This window comes from Copadichromis virginalis, linkage group LG20 (assembly GCF_057382275.1).
Source record: "Copadichromis virginalis isolate Kocher_CV1m ecotype Utaka linkage group LG20, C_Virginalis_male_GT1.1, whole genome shotgun sequence".
NCBI lineage: Eukaryota > Metazoa > Chordata > Actinopteri > Cichliformes > Cichlidae > Copadichromis > Copadichromis virginalis.
The window spans coordinates 30,828,606-30,850,000 of record NC_140637.1 but is presented as its reverse complement, the minus strand read 5'-3'; the positions used below and the strand labels follow the sequence as shown (position 1 = coordinate 30,850,000).

General features: G+C 42.2%; 1 protein-coding gene across 2 annotated transcripts; it reads left to right on the top strand.

The window, feature by feature from the left end:
- Window positions 1–965: 965 nt before the first annotated feature.
- Window positions 966–17,311, top strand: cdk16 (cyclin dependent kinase 16). 2 transcript variants are annotated; one of them, XM_085444841.1, is made up of 17 exons: window positions 966–1,134; window positions 2,053–2,247; window positions 4,445–4,597; window positions 6,420–6,538; window positions 7,984–8,112; window positions 9,112–9,168; window positions 9,474–9,588; window positions 9,684–9,778; window positions 9,860–9,922; window positions 10,201–10,324; window positions 11,543–11,663; window positions 11,849–11,946; window positions 12,171–12,276; window positions 12,523–12,565; window positions 12,718–12,808; window positions 12,893–12,970; window positions 13,064–17,311. In XM_085444841.1, the coding sequence occupies exons 2-17, from the start codon at window positions 2,124–2,126 to the stop codon at window positions 13,099–13,101; spliced, it is 1,554 nt and encodes a 517-aa protein (XP_085300967.1). In that variant the 5' UTR covers window positions 966–1,134; window positions 2,053–2,123; the 3' UTR covers window positions 13,102–17,311. The 2 variants fall into 2 exon arrangements, with proteins under 2 accessions (XP_085300967.1, XP_085300968.1); XM_085444842.1 differs by lacking the exon at window positions 4,445–4,597.
- The last annotated feature ends 4,084 nt before the right edge of the window (window positions 17,312–21,395 follow it).

The following is a 21,395-nucleotide window of genomic DNA, read 5'->3' as shown; positions in this document are numbered from 1 at the left end:
TATTTGATATGACGCCTTTATTTTTTCACCACAGCCTTCAGGAATAGTTCTCCAAAGTTGTTCTTTGGATGTCGGCTGCCTTTTGTTCTCTGTGACGATGATCCCACACTGCTTCAGTGATGATGAGGTGTGGGCTCTGGGGAGGCTGATCCATGACTGATTGTGTTTTTATATGCAGCTTTTACTGCATTGGCAGTATGTTTGCAATCACTGTCATGTTCAAAAATGAAGTTGTTGCTAATTAGACCCCACAGATGGTATTTTATGTATCAAAAGATGTTGATACTCTTCTGCATTCATAATTCCATCAGTTTTGACAAAATCTCCAATAACACTGAAGTCCAAACCCACATGATGACAGAGGCTGTTTTATAGATGGCTGCAGACACTCACTCTCTCCTGACCTCCTCCATACGTATTGATGACTACTTAAACCAAACTGTACAACCTGAGGCAGGATTTTTGAGTCATGTTCCTTTGTAGCCACCCTTCCACTGATACCATTTGTGATGAGGCTTCAGTGATGAGTGGATCAACTCAAAGACCAGACATGTGTCAGGGCTTTTTTTCCTGTTTCTTAAAGGACATTACTCCACGTGTCCAGTTACTCTCCACATTATGTCAAGATATGGACATAACAGCGAATCAGCTTGCTGGTCTAACAGTCATGTTTGGTCATTTTTTATAGATTGAAAAGCAATGAACGAACAAATTATGTGTTTGTGACGAGCTACTAACAAAGTGATTATTTAACTTTTTATTTAGTAAAAGTATAAAAAATATCCCTCATATCCAAGTGTGACTTATTAACTAAATTGTTTGTATAGCAAACAAACGACTGGCTTCTTTTCGGAACAATTTCTTGTTGTTTTTAGCTGCTGTTTGTATAATCAACATGTTTACATATTATTTAATAAAAAATATATATAAAGAAATGAAAAGGGGCGGGGACACGTGCCGGGTTGTTACGTCACCGACGGTGCCGTGAGCGTCTCCGTCAGGACGCACCGGAGGAGCGGAGCTGAGCAGAGCAGCAACATGGCTGCAGATTACTGGGAGCCAGGAAGATCCGAGAAGCCGTCAGACTGAACCGAGCCACGGATAACCCGGGACAGACCGGGATAAACCCTCCCGGTGAGTAACGGTCACCCCCGGGCCTCGCGTGTAACCGGAAAACCGTCTTTATCAAATGGTGAGTGAGTCGTTGAGGGAGCAGCGGCCGCTCCGCCTCCGCTGCTATTTATAACAGTGAGGAGGACGGTTTACTGCAGGAAATACACGGCTCCCGTCCTCGGCTCTCCAGCTCAGAAACACACAGGCGTAGGCAGGTCCACGGAGACGCGACACCCGAAGCGGCAGAACACAAACAACAGCTGCCACGGGGACACACACACGTAGTTTCAGTTCCCGTTCCGTGCCGTCAGATCCACGGGCAGTGACGTAACGCATCTGTCAGGTACATGTCCTGTCACTCAGCCAGGTGTTAGCCGTCAGGTGTGCACGTGACATGAAGCGGATCTAAGTGGCTGTTTGGGTTCATTAGTGAGTGCGGGTACTTCCTGCTACACAGATCCGAGGCCTCGAGTCTTTTCATCAACACTGAGTAACATCACACTCACCTGTGTGCGTCAGATTCACCAGTGGAAACTCGTGCCCGCGTTTTCAGGGTGTTCCGTGGGATTAGTTTTAAGTGTCACGCGATTACCTGCAGGTGAGATGAGAGTGCATGTAGTGATTTCAATGTGAGATGAGCATAAAGAGGATGATGTCTCAGGTAAACCAAATCCATAGGTGACATGAATACAGGTGGTCATGTACAGGTGAGCCGAATCTATAGCTGATGATCTACAGGTGATGATGTTCAGGTGAGACGAGTGATTCTTGTGAGGTAGACCTATTCGGCTGTGGTGTGGCAGGTGATGATGGTGAATGAATGGTAGATGAATATGCATAACTACTAATTCAGGCATGATGAGTCAGATGTTGAGGCGTTCAGGTGTTTCCAACTGTTTGGCTATTTACATTTCTGTCCTTTTATTTCTACCTGTCCAGGCGTGGTCTCCAGACTGGCAGCCCCGCCCCCCTTGGCGTCACGTCCCCCTCTCCCCCCTCAGCCCCCGCTAATGGAGAGGATGAGGAAGATCAAACGGCAGCTGTCACTCACTCTGGGGAGGGGTGGGTCAGGGGGAGGGGACAGGACACTGAGTGACACCATCACTCAGGAAGCAACGTCACACAGCGACTCAGGTAATCCTGTCAGGTGTGAACAGAGGCCTGTGCCGAGATTTTAGAGCTCAGCGCTGGGTTTTCAATTTTTATGATGGCGGCTTTAATTAATGCCACACACCTGGCTGCTCAGGTGCAGGTTATGCTTGAGATGAGAGATCAGCATGGAAAATTGCTGTCCACTGGATATAGTGTCACCATTCCTAGAAGATGTCTTGAACCTTGATGGACAGATATATATATATATATATATATATATATATATATATATATATATATATATATATATATATATATATATATATATATATATATATATATATATATTAAAAACATACAACAATAAATGGGAAATTAAAGTACTCTTATTTTCCCCTTATACAACATGTCATAAAGAGAAAAAAGGTAAAGTCCTAAAAATAAATAATGAAACTGGGAAATTCTTTGGTGCTCCCATTCCTGGGACATGTGAGCTTTGTCCAGTTTCCCTACATTACTGACATCTGTGAGAGAGAGAAAATGACCAGCTAACTATAAATTCCCTTGGAATTTACCTCCGAGTGATTTTTATTCACCGCGTGGGTGAACATCACCCGACGTTAGTGTTCTAGGGTTAAATACTTTATATGTTATATGAAATTTGCAAGGCAGCCTACTTACCATTTAGAATTATGTTTCCATTTGTTCTCAGACAGTCAAAAAGCCTCAGGGAAACAATAATGCTAATGCTGTTTTACACATAAGAATGCAGCGAGGCAACGCGTTCATTTAATGCAATACACAGTTGTAATTATAGTCGTATCCACTCGTGCTGCCATGACAAGTCTATTAAAGGAGACTTGTGCTCATTTTGTTTCTAATCTCTCGTTCTACTGCAGTAGTTTAGCTACTGATCTGTTTGGGGCTTATGTGTTTATCCTCCGTGGTGACCACGTCGGGGTTGTCCTCGCTTTCTGATGTCACACAGTGCAAAGAGTAACCCACTTCCCATCAGTATGTCCTGGCAACACCTGACACAGAGCTTGTTAAGCTGGGACTGCTTCCATGCTTACCTCGCTCATGTTCCAAGGTAGGCTTGAATAGCCTGGATGCTTGCTCTACCCGGGATTTGAACTCCGGACTTTATGTTCCAAAGACTACGCACTTGATAAATTTCCCAGCCCTAGCATCGACTGTTTTACCAGTATATGTATATATGACAGAAAATAAGGAATCCCACCCCCAGTGTTAGTTCCTGGATATAAATGCTGTTTATCCAGTGCTTTTCCTGTCACACGCTTCCATTTGAACCACAGCAACTGTATAGTGTTTATGTTTTTGTGTTTTTCCCACATGATCCCAGCAGATTGTCACAGCTCATGGGAACTCACTTGTAACTTGACTGAAAGCTTGTCGAGTTGATGGCCACCTTTGTGTGACTGTTCAGTCTGACTGTGGATGTCAGAGAAAGTGAAGCCCGATAAGGCAAAGATATTCTGGGCATGTTGGACATATGTTGTAGTACGGGCGACCACATGACCGGCTGTGCAGCGCTGGCTTGCCGTGATGCATGCTGGTTAAAGATTTGTCTGAAGTCCGCTGGTGCTGCAGAGTGTCACTGTGTCACATGGTGACATAACCTGCCGTGAGCTTGGCGACTGCAGTGAGCTGCAGACTTTTTCCTCCGGCTCCACCAATAGGGAACCACCTCTGTGATGGCAGAACTTTGTCCTGATTGGCTGAATGCTTTAGTATGTAAATAACATGAATAAAATATATTTATTCATTTTATTTCCCCCCTCTTTTTTTAAATATGTAGCTAACTAATTACAATTATTCCCAGTTAAAACAGTCAAGAACTAACCAGCAGCTAACCAGCTTTATAAACTGGTCTGCCACTCACACAGCAAACCAGTAACTGGAAGCTCGCTGGTTTAATTCCTGACACTTCCCGCCTGATTCCCTCCTCTGATCTGACTGGTTGGTTGGATCTGTGATTTGATTGGTTGCCTCTTGGATCTGTCAATCAATCAATTAATAATATAACACTTGTTTAATTTGAATTTATTTTTTCTCCTTTAACCCCACTTTCATTTTTTTTCCTTCCAAATCAACCAACCGTTACCCGCCTCCTCCCCTCACCTCCTCCTACACCTCCCTCATCCCTCCATCGCCCTTCTGTTACCTCCTTTCCTCCCCACATCCTTCCCTCACTTCGCCCCTTCATCTCTCCCCTCAGAGGTGGTGTCTCTTCGTTCCTCTGGAGGTTTGAAGGTTCGATCTTCATCCTCTTCAGTTCAGTCTTTACTTCAGTCGTACAGCACCTCACTGAGGAAACCCAGAGGCCTCGGACGCAGCCTGAGCTCCTACCTGAACCACGCCACCAGACTGGGTACTAATGCTGCAAATACATGTACATGCACAAGTACTGTACCACTAATACACACATACGTGCTGAATATATACAGTATAATCATGTACTGTGCATCTATCAACATTAAAATAGAAGTTGATTTTGCTGTATGCTTGAAAATGTAGATGAGTTTAACTGGTGATGTTTTATTTTAACGACTAAGTAAATTTAATTTCTCCTGTGAAGTGAAAACATAGATCAGTTGTTGGCTGTGAAACAGGAATGAAGTCATAATTGGTGAGTTTAAATCTGAATGCTGGAGCAGTGAAAGAGGCATTCCCCTTGATTTAAATTCAGTACAGCCAGAAAACAACAGTCTGACGGACGCTGTGGCTTCATGTGTTGGCAGGCTGAATGCTGCAACGTCACACTTCTGCTCTAATCAATGAAAGTGGCTTTTCTGGGCTTGAGAGTGTACGTGCTGCAGAGATGCACTCCATAAATATAAAAACACACCAGTCAAAATACTTTGTTTTACACACGGCGTGCACGATCATTTTACACAGAAATGGTGTTTGTATTTCTTCTTGTAATTGTAAATTTACAAAGTCTACTCTGTGGATGTTTTCTTAGCCACGTCATACAAACAGCGCTGCCTTTTGTCCATGAACTGATGAATTCTTTCCCAAATTTTTGCAGACTGTGACTGTGCAGAACATGCGCTGCATAGTTGCATTCTGCTGCATATCAGCTCTCTAGTAAAGCGCTATACAAATACAGGCCATTTACCATTTTTACCATTTACTCTGAACTGAGAAAGAAGAATTTGCCTGCAGCTGACCCAGGCCGTCTGCTGCAACCGGTCGCAGTGACAGGAAAAAGCAGAGCGATGTAGAAATAGAAAGAATATAAGATGAAATACTGAGCAGGTTGGCCTGCAGAACAGATACAGAGAGAGCAGAGACTGTGGGGAGATAGACGAAACCAAATGGATGCATGCAATCACAGCATATAAAAAGAGAGCACAGGAGAGGTGCGTAATATGAGAAGTTGTGTAACATGACCAAGGAGCGTTCGAGTCACCTGATCCAGCCCGAAATGTAATTGTTTCCAAAAAGAAAAGCTTAAAATCAGGGAGGGTGTCTGACTCCCGAACCCAGACTGGGAGCTGGTTCCACAGCAGAGACGTCTGATAGCTCAAGGCTCTGCCTCCAATTCTATGGAGTGTCGCAGGAAATAATGTCGTGCCATAGAAGAGATCAGCGTGGCTCTGCCTCTCAGTCTCCAGGAACCACAATAAGCCTGCACTGTGAGAGCGAAGTGCTCTGCTGGGATAATGCAATACTATTAAGTCTTTAAGATATGATGGACTCTGCTCATTCAGGACTTTGTGTGTGATGAAAATGATTTTAAGCTCTATACTAGAGTTCACAAGGGGCCAATGAAGACAAGTTAATATGAGAGAATTAATATGGGAGAAATGGCTCTTTCTCTAGTCCTCGTTAGTACTCTTACTACAGCATTTCTTTATCAGCTGGAGGCTTTTCAGAGAGCTATGAGTACATCCTGATAAAAATGAATTACAGTAGTCCAGCCTGGAAGTGACAGATACAGCGGAGTGCGTTTTCAGCATCACTCTCAGGCAGGATATTCCTGTTTTTGACGCTACTGCAGAGGAGGATTAGTTGTGAGTCATGCCACCAAAACAGCTCTGACCTGCCTGGACACGGGATTTCTGAGATGAGTTGTAGGGAGGAGCCTCTGTAGATCGGACTTGTTTTGGTGCATTTGGTGATATGGGGAATTTAAGGCCTGCTCTACTCTTTGTATGCGTGTGACTGTTATTCGTGTGTGTTTTCAGAGATCGTCCATGAAGATGTGAAAATGAGCTCAGATGGAGAAAGCGATCCAGCTTCTTCTTCTGATGATGTTCAGAGTCCAGTTAAAGTCAGAATGAGGAATAAGAAGATCTCTACTGAGGTACACACACACACACACAGTGAGCTTACTAGCAGAGATGTTGGGATATTCCCCAGTCTTTAAGGAGCACTCACTATTTGTTTTCTGCAAAGCCTTGAGGACCTTTTAGCGGTTTGGTGCAGCTCTTCGCCTCCTTGGTTGGTTTCGTTTTTGATATTTTCTTACATTCCTTCCAAAGGAACATCTTCAGCCAAATGTGTTATAGAGCTAAGTCTGGTTTGAGATTTCTTGTTGCTTCTTCAGTCCAGCGCGTCGTAGCTGCTGACGGAGGGCCTTCACACTGCTCTGACTGAGACGGTGCCGTGTGTTTCTCTAACATTAATATTTATCAGATGCAAAGATGCGTTGGAGTGGTTTAGACTGCAGCTTCCCAAACATGTCAGCGAGCTTGTCTTCATCTTTTTCACGACTGAAAGACTCGGCTGGTCTCCGGGTACAGATGCACAGCTGTCATGCTGGCTGGTCCAGGTCCTGCTTTTAAGGAACGAGCGAGCAAAATGTGTTCGTTTCAGCGCCAGACTCGAACTGGTGCTTAACAAAGCTGGGTTTACCTGTGCAGTGCTGGTAAAGCTGTAAATGAGCCAATAGGCTACAATAACTGTCAGGCTGAAGTGTGGGCTGATTGAGCTGCTGTGTCATTAAAAGCAAACCGCTTAGAGAGTGAGGACTCTTTCATCTGTGAGCTTTTTATTTTCTATGTGGGCTTTTGTTTTTGCAGGCAGATGTGTGACCCCCCCCCACACCACCTCCCCTCGCGGCTAATGGGTGATGCCAGTCTGTCACACATCTGTGGACAGATGTTCTGACTCCTGGCCGGAGGTTTTGTTTCTCTGCCTTCTGTTTTAAAATCCTCTAAAGGTTTTCTGATGGATTCAGGTCAGGGGACGGACTTTATCCAGCTCATAATTTCACATTGTTCTTCCATTAGTCTGAAAAGGTCTTCTCCTCCGAGGAACCTCCATGTGTCTGGCTCTGCAGCTACCGCTGGGTCAGATCAGGTCCATCAACCTGTATTTTCTTTTGGCTCCTCCTGTAGATCCTGACCTCTGCTGCTACATTAAAGCACAGGTACAGGTGGATTCCTCACCATGTTGGTCTCACCCTGAGAGCCAAACGAGCAGCTGTGGAGTTCGTGGGTTCTTTTTATAATCTCGCTCAGGCAGCCATCTTTAAGAGGAATCGGGTGCGATTACTGTTTGCTGCAGTGGTCACAGGTTGCATTCAGGGCCTGCATTTCCAGTGCTGTCTGCCCTTTGTTTGTTTTTAGTGCTACTTCAGATCCAATGCAGACATTTCATGTTAAAATGAAACGGTTCCTTTCATGATGACTGAACATTTACCTGCAGCGGTAAAAGGTCTTTGCTGATGAAAATAAACTGTCAGGTGCTGCGGAGGATGAAGGTGAACGTTCACGTGAATTCTGTTGTGTTTCTTCTCTGTTTCAGGACATCAACAAACGTCTGTCGTTACCGGCTGACATCCGTCTTCCAGACGATTACCTGGAGAAGTTTAATGTGATTGGTCCAGCTCTGTTCGAGCAGCCAATCAGCAGGCGGCTGCGTAGAGTGTCTCTGGTATGTGTAACTGCTTCTTTTTGTTTTCACGCAGGTGTTTGGGACAGTTTTGGGTAGGCCTGCCACAAACGATGATTTTGATAGTCGACTAGTCACCGATTATTTTTGTGATTAGTCGACTAATTGGATCATGCATCCAGTGGACGTGGAAAGTATAGCTTATTGGACCAGCATCTGCTCTAATATAACTATCATTTCTAACTAAAAATAAAGACAAGATGATGGTTTATTAAACTTTTAATGAAATTTGCAGATTGTCTCAGTGAAGTTTAATAAACTCTGCCGTCTGCTCCTTGCTGTTCAATATATAACAGGACATTGGAGTAAATTCGACCATCTCACACTTCTGTTTAATCAGTTTTCTGTGTGATGTTTATTCAGCTGTGTGAAAACTGTAACTTTAATCTCAGCCAAACGATTTACTCAGGAACTAATAAAAGACTGAACAAAGCCAAACAACAACATTTTTAATTTATCTAACTGACTTATAAATCATGTTTAACCTGAGTAGCGAAAGATCGCGAGGGGGGGGGGTTGAAAACGATGTGCTGGGAGTTCGCTGTTCTTGCCGGATCTAGTGAGCCTTGAACCCGGGCTCGCTATCCAGCTGGTGGGTAACAGACGTCTCCGAAAACGTCGGAGCGCTTTTACAAATATGTGATGTCTTGATAAACCGAGCAGATACTCGAGGTTTACACAGCTACATTCTCGCCTGGAAATATGTTAAACGTTTATTTTGTGACCCAGACATTTGGGCAGGCTTTGTCGCGCCGCTGTAACGTAATCGGCCTACAACTGCGGCCTCCGAAGGATGCGGCCCCTGAATTTGGATACGCTGGGCTGCAGACTGTGTGTCTGTAGGGGGGGATGCAAGTGTGAAACCGGTTTCTGATTCTGTTGTTTCAAGTAATGCAGGATGTTTGTTGTGTTGTTTCTCTTGCATTTAGTGTGCCAGTGCAGGTTATTTTAACCCTCTCATCTCTGCCTCTTTGCCTGCAGTCAGAGATTGGTTTTGGGAAGCTGGAGACTTACATCAAGCTGGACAAACTGGGAGAGGTGAGGCCACATTATCTCCTTCTATCGGTTGATGTCAGACAGATCTTTGAAACTGTTTAATAAAGAACACAAACAGCATCTAAGTGCTCCGTGCTGCTCTGTGACACTCCTTAAAGGTTTCATTTCAGACTCACTAACTAATGTAAAGTTTTCTGACCTTTTCTACAAATTAAGTGTAAAAAGCTTTGCCTGACAGTCCACTCTTTTTGTTGTAATGTTTGCTTTTGGCTCCTGAAATCAATAAATAAGATTCCGATGGCCCAAATGCCCCGCCTCTCTCCTCTCTGTGTGTCACCTGTGTGTAGGGGACCTATGCCACAGTGTATAAAGGTCGGAGTAAACTGACTGAAAATCTCGTGGCTCTGAAGGAAATTAGACTGGAACATGAAGAAGGAGCTCCGTGTACTGCAATCAGAGAAGGTACTGCATCACTGACACTGAACCAACAGAAGTATTACTGGTACTACAGTAGTAGAAGTACTAATGACAGCATGTTTGTACTTTTTACTCCTCAGTGTCTCTGTTGAAGGATTTGAAACACGCCAACATCGTCACGCTTCATGACATCATCCACACGCAGAAATCCCTCACACTGGTGTTTGAGTACCTGGTAAGAAATGCACACAACAATACACAAACTCCTCTTCTTCTTCTTCTTTGGTGGGTTTGAATGTGTGTTCATGTGTTTCAGGACAAGGATCTGAAGCAGTATCTGGACGACTGTGGAAATGTCATTCATGTTCACAATGTCAAAGTGAGAAAAGTTTGTTTTATTCTTAGTATAATGAAATTAAGTGTGTGTGTGTGTGTGTGTGTGTGTGTGTGTGTGTGTGTGTGGCACAAACTGATGTGACAAACCTGCTGGTGATTTAACTTTTCTGATTTTGGTAGATTTTTAAACAATGATTAAAAAATGAATTTAAAAAAGCAGAAGGAATTCTTCTTCTCTTGTTTCCCTGTTTTTGAGGGTTTTTCTTTGCATCGTGTGCTCATCGACTTTTCCTGTAACTGCAGTGGTGTTTCTGTCCTCAGCTCTTCCTTTTCCAGCTGCTGCGAGGTTTGTCGTACTGCCACCGGAGGAAAGTTCTCCATCGAGATCTAAAACCACAAAATCTGCTGATCAACGAGCGAGGAGAGCTCAAGCTAGCAGACTTTGGTGAGTCCTGCAGACACTGTCTTAATGTTTTTTTGTTTTTTTTTGTTTTTTTGTGAAGTTAGGACCTATTTAAATCTTAGCGTCTGAGGTTTTTCTTGTGCAAAACTCACCTTTTGAGTGATGTAAATGTGTAATGATGTAAGCGTGAGCTACCGGCACCTGTCACGCTAAAACTAAGGAAAAGGCAAACAAGAAAACAAGAACAGTTGGCTCTGAAGGTGGAACAAAACATGAAGAAATGGACCGACATTCACGTCCATTATTTATTGGTTGGAGGAACATCTTGCTCGTCTGAGCAAAATATCAAATTTTATTTATTCTCAACTTCTGACTTCAGTGAAGCTGCGTAGGGAGAAAATTAAGACACTGGAAGAGGATTACAAGAAAGTAAAAGACCAAATCAACTGTGTGTGTGAAGAGCTGCCCAGCTGTTGCCAAGCCCATCTGTGACACACACACACACACACACACACACACACACACACAACAAGTGCTACTTATTAAATTGCAGACCGAACCCTTGGCCAGTGGGAGCCCCCGGCTGAATCCCTGCCTTTCCAGCTCCACGATTATCACTAAACCTCGTGATTTTCTTCATCTTGTTGTTGTTGTCATTCCAACCAGCTGGCAGTTATGTCATGTTAGTGATGAAGATGTGAAGTTCTTCAGGGACCTCTCTCAGACCTTCACTTCATTTATTTATCACAGCATCGCAGAGAGCCGTTCTTCCTGTATTACCAGTGGAGACAGTTTTATTGGAAGAGAGTCGATTTTTGGTTCCTGTGAGAATTGGATATTAAAACCGCTTCGGGCCGTGCGGTTAAAGACACAGAGGGCGACCGATCCCTTTTTATGCCTGGACTTTGACGATGAGCCAGAGACATGGATTTGCTCTGTGCAGTTTGGCAGAGGAGGATTACAGACACACATCTGACCTCCACAACCAGAGACAGAATGACCTCCTCGGTGAATTCAGGACAGCAGAGTCACTGCACATCATCCCATCGTCTATTTGTAATGCAACACCCAGAAAGTATTTAAAATGCCTTTTGAGGCAGTGTGAGTCGTGGTCCTTACGGAGAATGAATACATTTATTTTAGCTGTTAGGATACAAATGTAATCTGAATCAGTGTAAAGACAGTGATGATGAGGCTTTAATGACACGTGTGTGTGTGTGTGTGTGTGTGTGTGCGTGCGTGCGTGTGTGTTTGTTTCAGGTTTGGCTCGAGCAAAGTCGATCCCAACAAAGACGTACTCCAACGAGGTGGTGACGCTGTGGTACCGACCACCTGACATCCTGCTGGGCAGCACCGACTACTCCACTCACATCGACATGTGGTCAGTGATGCAGTACACTGTACTACTCTATTGTAGTACTGCTACTAGAAAATTTGATAAATTACATTTTAAAAAAATCGATTCTTCTGTGGTGAAATGATCATCTATGGTTAAACCATCTGATGAGACAAACCTCTTGCCGTGTGTGTGCGTGTCTTTGCGCTTGTCTGTCTTTCTGTTTTTAGGGGTGTTGGCTGCATTTTTTACGAGATGGCGACAGGTCGACCTCTGTTTCCTGGTTCCACAGTCGAGGAGGAGCTTCACTTTATCTTTAAATTGTTGGGTGAGAATCATCTTCTACTTCGTAATCTTTTGAGGACTCCATCGACCTGTGTTGATTAAAAGCATGCCTTAGGTTGGACGTGGGAGGGACGTCACACCACACCTCATCATGCTGCTGTTTTTAGCTTTATTTTGTAAATTAATTTAAATGTATGTTTCAAAAAAATAGCTGTTAAGCTTTTGCATTTATATTTATAATAAACCTCGTATGTATTTTGTGTGCAGGTACTCCCACAGAGCAGACCTGGCCTGGGATCACGTCTAATGAGGAGTTTGTGGCGTTTAACTATCCTCAATACAAAGCAGAGAGACTGAGTAACCACACTCCCAGGTGCAGAGCTGCACACATGTACACCATGTTTTAGTAGCCGGGGGTTAAAACACTAAGCCTCCTCATCCATATGTCCAGCCTGTTGCTGCTGACCCACCAGGATCCGTGTGATTCCTTTGCAGTGGCCTCCAGAGAGCCTTCCTCTTTACTTTATTTTAAGTCACCAGATCTGCAGCTGCACACAGATGTGCAGTAATCTTAAAGGCTCACTGCACCAGATAACGAAGTTTGTGTTTTTGTGTTCAGGCTCAGCACTGAAGGAGTGGAGCTGTTGTCAGAATTCCTACAGGTCAGTTAACCTCGCAGTGTTTGTGCGTCTCCTTTTCTTTCTGAATCATAACGAATAAATAACCTTTTGGGGGTTTTTTTTTTTTTTTTTTGTGTTCATTTATGTGATGGGGAAAATAAAAATTTAAAGTTTAAACTTTATTTAAACTTTAGTTTGAGGGGAAGAAGAGGATCTCTGCAGACGAGTCGATGAACCACTCTTACTTCAGTAACCTTGGAAAGAGAGTGAAGTTACTTCCTGACAGTAAGTTTAAAGTTCACACCGGTCCCATTTGGTCCCTGTTGTTACGGTAACATCACAGAGGCGCTGTGGTTGTTTTTGTTTCAGCGACGTCCATCTTCACCCTGCCAGAGATTCAGCTTGAAAAGGAAACGATGAGACCAACAGCAGCAGCACCGGATCCAGGTAACAGTCTGTGTGGGAAGGAGGCAGAGCCGGCGTGGCTCCCTGCTGGGTTAGTCTGACACTGACATCGTCTATTTTTGTCTTTCTGTCCAGCAAACAGTCCAAACAGGAGGCGGAGTATGCTTTTCTGACATCGTGGCGAGGCGGAGTCAGCTGCTGGACAAACAAAGGGAAACTGACAGGACAGGAAGTGACGATGATGATGCTTTTTTTTTTTGCTAGAGGATTTACTTTACTGACTAACAGCAAGTGCAACAGAGTAGAAGAAAACAGAAGTTACTATTATTTATGACGAGAAGATGAAGCCCGTTGTTTACACAGAGAGGAAATTATGATTCGCTGCAGCTACCTGACCAATCAGAGCACAGAATATTGGGACTAACGGGCTTCAGGGCTTCACCTCGGTACATGGAGAGATGAACGGGTGAATTGTAGTAAAAGCTTCTCCAGGAGGTTCTGTCTTCCATCTTCACTGCAAAGATTAAACACATAAATATCAAGTTGGTGAAAGTCCTGGAAAACCTGGAATTCAGCTCTGCTGTCATGGAAACCCCTGGAAACAGCCGTATACGTCATATCATCCGTGTGAACATCTGCGGCAGCAAAGTCAGCGTTAAACTGAAGCCACGATCCAGTCCCAGCGTGCTGAACTGTACCTGCTTAAAACTTTAATAACACCTGATGAAACACAATAAAAATTCAGTTTGTTAAACACACAAAAAACAAAAATTCAGAAATTTTGACTCCAAAGTTTTCCCTAAATTGCAGCTTGATTTATTTTAATATTTTTTTTTAACGTGCTACCGAACATGAGATGAAACCGTCAGAGTAACGTCGAGCCTGCAGCGAGAGGAAAACAGGCGCTGTTTTCACATTAAAGGCTGAAGACGAATGTTCTCTGTTTCAAACCCGCAGCTCTTCAGCGGTCTCCTTATCTGTGTCGAGCTGCCGATTGTGTTTCGGTTTGCAGTATTACATTTTACACTTCAGTGTTACTATTAAACAGCCTGCAGGAGAAGCCAAACACACATCTGTGGAAATTTAAACCTTTGCTTTTATTTTGAAAGTGTGAACCTGATTTCTGCTGTTCTGCATGTGTGTGTCGTACACTCGAACTTTATACTGTAATACTGTTAATATATATATTAATACCAAGAGACGGTAACACCATAAATCTGCCGTATATAGCTTATCACAGAGAATTTATTTCAACTGGAGTTTTATTTATTGGTTGTTTTTTTTTTGTGTTTATTGGAGATCAGTAAGTAGGGTTTTTTTTTTCTTCTTTTTTTTGTCATGGAGACTGTTGAAAAGTGTGATGCCTTTGCCTCATTAGACCCCATGACATGTCAGAGGAAAATGCAGGGCACTGATTGGCTAATTCTGTTTAAACAGCAGCAAACAAGTTTGTTTCTGCACAGACTCAACCAGCACTCAGCCGATTGGGAATTTCCTATGAAATGCGCAACAGACAATTTTTGATGGCAAATTACACGCAGCATCGCGTTCTCTTTCATAAAGAACTTTTTGCAGCTCGTGGTTTTTAGCCTGTGTGTAAACAGACTGCAAAAGAACATTTTAAAGAGATTCACATCCTCGTTGAGACCTAATCTTCCCCTGCACAGAGTCCAGGTGTCGCTGGATGGGATTCATATAACCTTCAGGTAGTTTTCAGATTTCATCCCTTCAAAAACAGATGTAATTTCAAAAAGCCAGTTTTTATTTTTATTTCATTTTTTTTGTATTCTTATCAGTTTTAAGAGTGTTCATATTTTTAAGAGATAAGCTGTTCTTGATGTGAATCTTTATTTTTTAGCTGTGAAGAAATCTTAGCAATAGAGAAATAATAAGACAATAATAACCATCGAACAAGGTGTTTGACTCAGAGGAAGCTGACTTTTCAATCTGCTGTAAAAATGTTGCATACAGTTGTATGTTTGTGGGAGGTTAGAGACATCCAGTGCCCGTAAACGAACGCACCTCCTTTATGTTTGATTGTTTTATTGAACGGCAGCAGAAGTCTGAAGTCTTAAAAAGTTAGAATGGATTCTAGAGGTGTACATTTTTTTAAATACCAGAAAAAGATATCAGACTGAAAATATTCAGACTTTTGCTCCCCGTGAATCATTGAAACGAAACGATAAAACATTGTGGAGGTGAGTTGCCGTTATAGGTAGTAATTCAGAGTGTTTACTGTGTTTCTGTGAATAAAATTGGACACTGGCTGCAGTCAAATGGTCAAAAGAAATGATCACCTGTGTAATTTTCTAATCACTTTTCCTTAACTTCAATGAAACATGTTACAAAAGGATGATTTATAAGGACTTCAAAGAGCCACAGTGCTCAGACTGCTCACACACTAAACTGGCAGCAGATGCTTTGGTGTTTCTGTCTCCAGCGATGCAAAAATCTCGTCTTAGTTATTTTGTCCCATGTGTTCTGTTTCAGGAAGAGTATAAATATGACTTCCTCACCAACCTTTGTCTAAGGCTTCCAGTATCTGTGACTGAAGTAACAGTAATAATCCTCAAAGCTGGCAACACAGCAAGGCACAAAAAGAGAACATATCCATGCAAACTGAGGTATACTGCAACCTTCCCTGTGGCTGTTTTATTTGACCTAATTACATATAATTGTTGCAAATTAGGCATGGGTATTAGCTGCTTACCTTTCCTGAGGAAAACTGACTATTTGACTGCAACCTGTGTGTTTTTCTTTTAGGACTTAAATGTGTTCAAAGTGATGTGACGGGGGGAGAGTCAGACTAAAGGTGAAGCTTCTGTGAGCCGTGCTAATGCTGGGTTAAACAAATGACTGTTGAATGTAACTCTAAACTGTTGATGTGGTCAGTAGTTTAATGTTGGCTGGGTTTACAGTAATAATGTGTACAGAGTTACTGATTATTAGAGATAATCACAGGTTTTAATCTGCACGCTGCAGTGTTGTTGTTCCTCAGCTGCTGCTCAATTGCACAGGAAACGGCGTATAGATGTGAAAGTTCAGAGCGCATGTTTCTTCAGAGGTCACTGATTGATCTGCATTTTTGGTTTTAGGAACATGAAATAATGGAAAAGAACTCAGGAGCACACTACGTCCCAGTTGTTGAAAGAAAAGCACTTTTGCTTTAATCTGAGATTAAAGCAAAATGGTCAGAAATCCTTCAGGACAGGATTTTACAGGTACATTTTCAGCAGTCATCACTTGAGTTTTCCACATACAGTGTGTTGCCTAATGCAGAGTTAACAGATCATCATACAGCATGTACTACTTTATTAAAAGGTGCACGTAAGACCGACTGGGCTGGTTCTCAAACTACAAACGCTGTATTTTCACATGTACACGTCTTCTCTCTCTTTTCCATTCTAATAGTATCCAGTCACTGAACCTCAGGGAAGGGAACAGTACATTGTGATGTATGAAGCCATTAGTTTCCCTTCTTTAAACAGCCTCCATTTATAACAACAAAAAGACGTCATTAAAATCAAAAGCTGGATCATCGTTTCGTGCATTGGTGTGTGCTGCTCCCACCACAAACCAAGCGTTTCACAGACCCTGAACTGGCAGCTTTGTTAAATGTGCCCATATCGTGCTGCTTTGTGGGGAGACTGTACATGTACATATGTGTCCTCTTGCTTAGATCCAGTTTGCACGGCTCTGTGATGGGAGCAGTACATCCTGGTGCATGAAATCTTCAGTTTGCCTCTATTTCATACAACAAAAACACACTTGATGCCTTTTAGAGGGAAGTTAATGTCCTCAAAATTGAAAGCCGGTGCTCCTGATGCTAAACTTCAAATCCGCTGTTGCTAAAGGGGATTTTTTTTTGTTGTATTAACACCTTTTATCAGATTTGGACATTTTGCTTTTACATGAATTATTAAACAAAACGGGACACAAAACAAGAATCATTCAAAATCATGCAAAGCGAGGCAGCAGCAGGGTTCATGTCTGCTATGTTTGTCACGTTTAGGAACATTTTAGTGACCTATGGAGAAACATGCATGTTTCTGGTCCACATAGATGCAAATGCTGTTTTCTCTGCTTTTGTAAATGAACTAACATGCTTTGTTTTGGTCGACACCATACCAAAGTTATCTGCAATATACTGCACTGCATGATGGGATTCTTCCAGATAACTTCTATGCTGTTCATTTGAATAATCTTCCATTTGCCAAGAAAGCACTGCGACATATCTGATGCTATAATGGATCTGCATACTTGAAATATGAGTCCAAGTATGAAAAAGAAAGTATATCCTGTTATTGTGTACAATTATGTTTACTTCATGTATACTGGATATATTTAAAGTACATAAATATTAAAATTCTTTATTTATTATCAGTGTTGGCTGTTTGTTTATTAGACTTTATTAGTGTTTCTACTTTGATATTACAGTTAATAGGTACGCTGTACTGTAGTATTCACTCGTCCATCCAAATCATTGAATTCAGGTGTTTCCATCACTTCCATGGCCGTGTTGCCAGGACAACAGTACATGCCTGACTGCATTGTGCCGAATTGTGGATTATGGTGTGGCGTTGTCCCCTTAGTTCAGGTCAAAGAAACTCTTAATGCTTCAGCACACCGAGACATTTGGGACAATTTCATGTTCCCAATTTTGTAGGAAGAGTCTGGACCTCAAGCCCGATAAAGCACCTTTGGGATCAGAGCGGAAACCAGGAGCCAGGCCTTTTTGTTCAATATCAGTGTGCGACCTCACAAATGTGCTTTTGGAAGAATGGTCAAGAATTCCCATAAACAACTGTTAACCCTTGTATGGTGTTCGGGTCTGTGAGACCCGTTTTCAGTTTTTTTCAAAAGAAAAATTAAACAATTAATTATTTTTTCAACCTGAAATTCATTGGCTTTGGCTTATTTTCTGTGAAGAGCATGAATCTGAACAAATTTTCAATGACCTCATACTGTACCTCCCCCCACGCAATTACATTACATACAAGGTGTTCGGGTCCACTGGACCCAGGTCTAGTAAAAGTGTTGAAAGTGCAGGTCCTGTGTTCCCACACTCTGTCTTCCTCCTTTCTGGTGCTGCTGATAGTGTTTTCTTCCCCTCCTGCTCCCGCACAAAGTTGCAACATTGTTGAAAATTCAACTATCAACACCGTCTGCTCTGACATTCCCGCACATTTTACCCTCTTTCTTTAGGGATCCAAATTTTATTTTCTCATACCCTGTCCCACCTGCAAATTAGGGGCATAATACTATAAATAAGACTTTGCCAGTGTGGTTCTTTATCACAACTGATCAAGATGGCAAAATATTATCTGCTGCGAGGGCCATCCAATTGATTTTGGAAGAGAGAGGAGCTTCTGATGATGATGTTGACAAAGAGGTTTCAGAATATTTCACATTTCTGAGTCTGACAGTGACTTTGAAGAAGAGGATGAGGTTGAGCACCATTTAGTAACAAAACAAAGACGAGTACCCCATCTGCAGCCAGCTCCAGGACCAGAACAAGCCCACCAGACAGCAAGTGAAGAAATATGGATGTCAATAACTGGTGAAATTGAATGGTCTTCTTGCCCAAGAAATGAGCCACCCTGCAGAGCTGTTACTGTGATAAGCCAGGGCCAACACGGCTGACAGGTACTCATGTGCAGGACATCAAGTCTTCATTGGAGCTTTTCATCCCAGATTCCATCCAGAAAATTATTCTGGATTGCAGTAATCTAGAAGGAAGGTGTGTTTTTGGAGAGAGGTGGAAGGAGATGGACCAAATCCATCTAAGAACCCCAAAGGCCTACTTTGGGGTTCTTATCCTTGCTGGAGTTTTCAGGTCCAAAGGGGAATCCACAGAATCCCTGTGGGATGCAGAAACCGGCAAGAAACTTTCCATGCATCAATGTTTCTGGAAAACTTCAACAAAATTTCCAGGATTATCCGTTTTGATAACCGAGACGACAGACCAGCTCGACGGCAGAGAGACAAGCTAGCTGCCATCAGGACAGTGTGGGATAAGTGTGTGCACCACCTCCCCTGTTTTACAACCCTGGGCCTAATGTCACCATTGATGAGCAGCTGATCCCATTTAGTTGTGAAACATATTGCTTCACGTGTAAATGTGTTGTGTCTTTCCACTCACTCCACTTGATTATAACTGATTTTTTTATAACATTTTATATAAAAGAAAAACGAGAAGCACATTAATTCATAAATGTGATCTAACAAAGGTAAAGGGAAAAAATTAACCATGTTTGCTGTTCATATGGCTTGTAATTGGGATGAAGTAAACATCTGTTGAGTAATTTAACATAAAATTGTTTGATAGTGTTAATTTGGAAAGCCAAAACTCTAGCGGGTCCACCAGACCCATGAACACTGGCTGAGTAACAAAAATACGAACACCACACAAGGGTTAAACCTTGTGGGAAGTCTTCCCAGGAAGGTTGAAGCAGTTATAGCCCGAAAGAGTGGATCGCCGTAATATTAGACCTGTGGATTAAGAGTGAGATAAGTTCATATGTGTGTGAAGGCAGAGAAGCAAATGCTTTGGAAATATAGAGTAACTGCTAAAACAGGTTTGTTTGGAGGACTGAGTAAAGTGGAAATCCTGGATAAGGTGCAGACAGAGAGGGGTAATAAAAATGCAACTAAATCTAAAACAGAAAGAAAAGTAACTTAAATGACCGTGTACAAAAAAAGGACTCAGGCAGAGAAGCTGTTAGGAGATAAATGAAGTGAATCTGACTTGTGAGGAAACTTCACACAGCGCTTACAGACAGTATCTATTTGTTTTATGTACAAACTTCTCCACAGTAAAGTTGGTGTAATCGATACATGTAATTAGGGAATGTTTTCAAGCACAGATACTGTGTGAAGTCAGTCACTTTTACTAACTTAGGTGTGGAATACTAACCACAGGAAACTAGGACATCCCTCAATATATCAAACTAAAGTCATTTACAACTTATATAGTCCTTATCTTCGCCATTTTCCTGCCCACTGCACTTGTTCTTTATCTTCACGTCCTCTTCATTTTCCCGTTCTGTCTTTCTGAGCCTGCTGAGTCTGCATGTTGAGGCTTCCTACAGGCAACATTTGTGAGAGTGATAACCGATAAACTGCATACAATGGGCTGATACGTCAGAATTCATTTTGTGCAGAGACAAATGAAGATATTGGTGCTTTTTGCCAGAATGGAGTCAAAAAGCTGCTGCAGATTTGAGCTTCTCTCTCCATAAACATGAAACGTGTAAGCGCTGCTGCTGACGTGCACGAACATTCAGCGCTATCTGTCTGAGCACACTCTTCTTTTCTAAAGTGATTTTGTTTTTATAGGCTGCTGGAGAGTGTTTAGTCTTCTTTTCTTTCTTTTAGTGTTTGTGATGAAGTCGGTTTGGGATTCAAAAAACTCACATTAAACCCGAGGCTTCGATTCAATGCAGGTAAAAGTTCAGCATGACGTACCTTCATTTGAAGAGTGTGTTTTTATGTTTTTCCTGCCTAATTTATAAAGTTCTTTGTTTTAATTTGGCCGTTTCACATTTTTATTCTTCTTGAACACAGATTTATTTTTTTGGTTTTTTTAGATTTTGTTTTCCTTTAAAAAAAATCCTCTCAAAACTATTTTTTGTGTGTCTGTGAAGGTTTTCCAGTTGATCTGCTGCAGGTTTTGATTTACATTGTCTGGCTGTTAGTTTGTTATTGCATGGACAAGCAGAGGAAAATGAAATACTGGATAAAAACCATCATCTTTGATAAAAACTTCATAATGACCTGCTCAAGTCTTTTTCTATATAAGAGCTCAGCAGTCTCTCGTAAACTGTGAGCAGAGATGTTTTTCATTTGAAACAAAAAAACAAAATGTATTCAAGTTAAAAGTTATATAATTTAAAGGTTTCAGCTGGACGCTCTGAGTTCAAACCAGCTGAATTATAGGACAAGCTGTGAAGCTGGATTCAATTATAAGATTTTTGAACTAACTGCAAAGTTCCACGATAACACTTATAACCAAATATCTTACTACCAAATCAGTTTGCTTACCGTCTGAGCTTATTATTATTATTATTATTATTGTTTCTGCATGGAATTTGCAACTTCTTCCTATGCTTGCATGAGTCTTCTCGAGCACCCAGGCTTCCTCCCACATGGGTTAGACTAATTAGCAATTCTTAATTGGCCACAGGTGTGAATGTGACTGTACGAGGTGGTCAGTCTTTCTATGTTACCCTGGCAAAACTGGTAACCTGTCCAGGGTGTACCCTGCTTTTTGTCCTGTGACTGCTGGGACAGGTTCCCTGAAGTGGATAAGTGGATGGATGGATCTTAAATTGCCTCTATGCTAAGACTATATTAGTCCTAATTCAGAGTTGACAGACACAGGCAGGCAGAGAGGGGCAGAGCAAAGTTCGAGTGGACCTATTACGCCTTCCTTCATCTCCTTTCATATGTATGTCCTGTTACAATA

Bases quoted from the DNA above. Each gene is read 5' to 3' on its own strand.
- cdk16 (XM_085444841.1), top strand. From the start codon at position 2,124: ATGGAGAGGATGAGGAAGATCAAACGGCAGCTGTCACTCACTCTGGGG. The intron at 9,923-10,200 runs GTGAGAAAAGTT...TTCTGTCCTCAG, and splicing joins TTCATGTTCACAATGTCAAA to CTCTTCCTTTTCCAGCTGCT. The intron at 11,664-11,848 runs GTCAGTGATGCA...TTCTGTTTTTAG, and splicing joins TCCACTCACATCGACATGTG to GGGTGTTGGCTGCATTTTTT.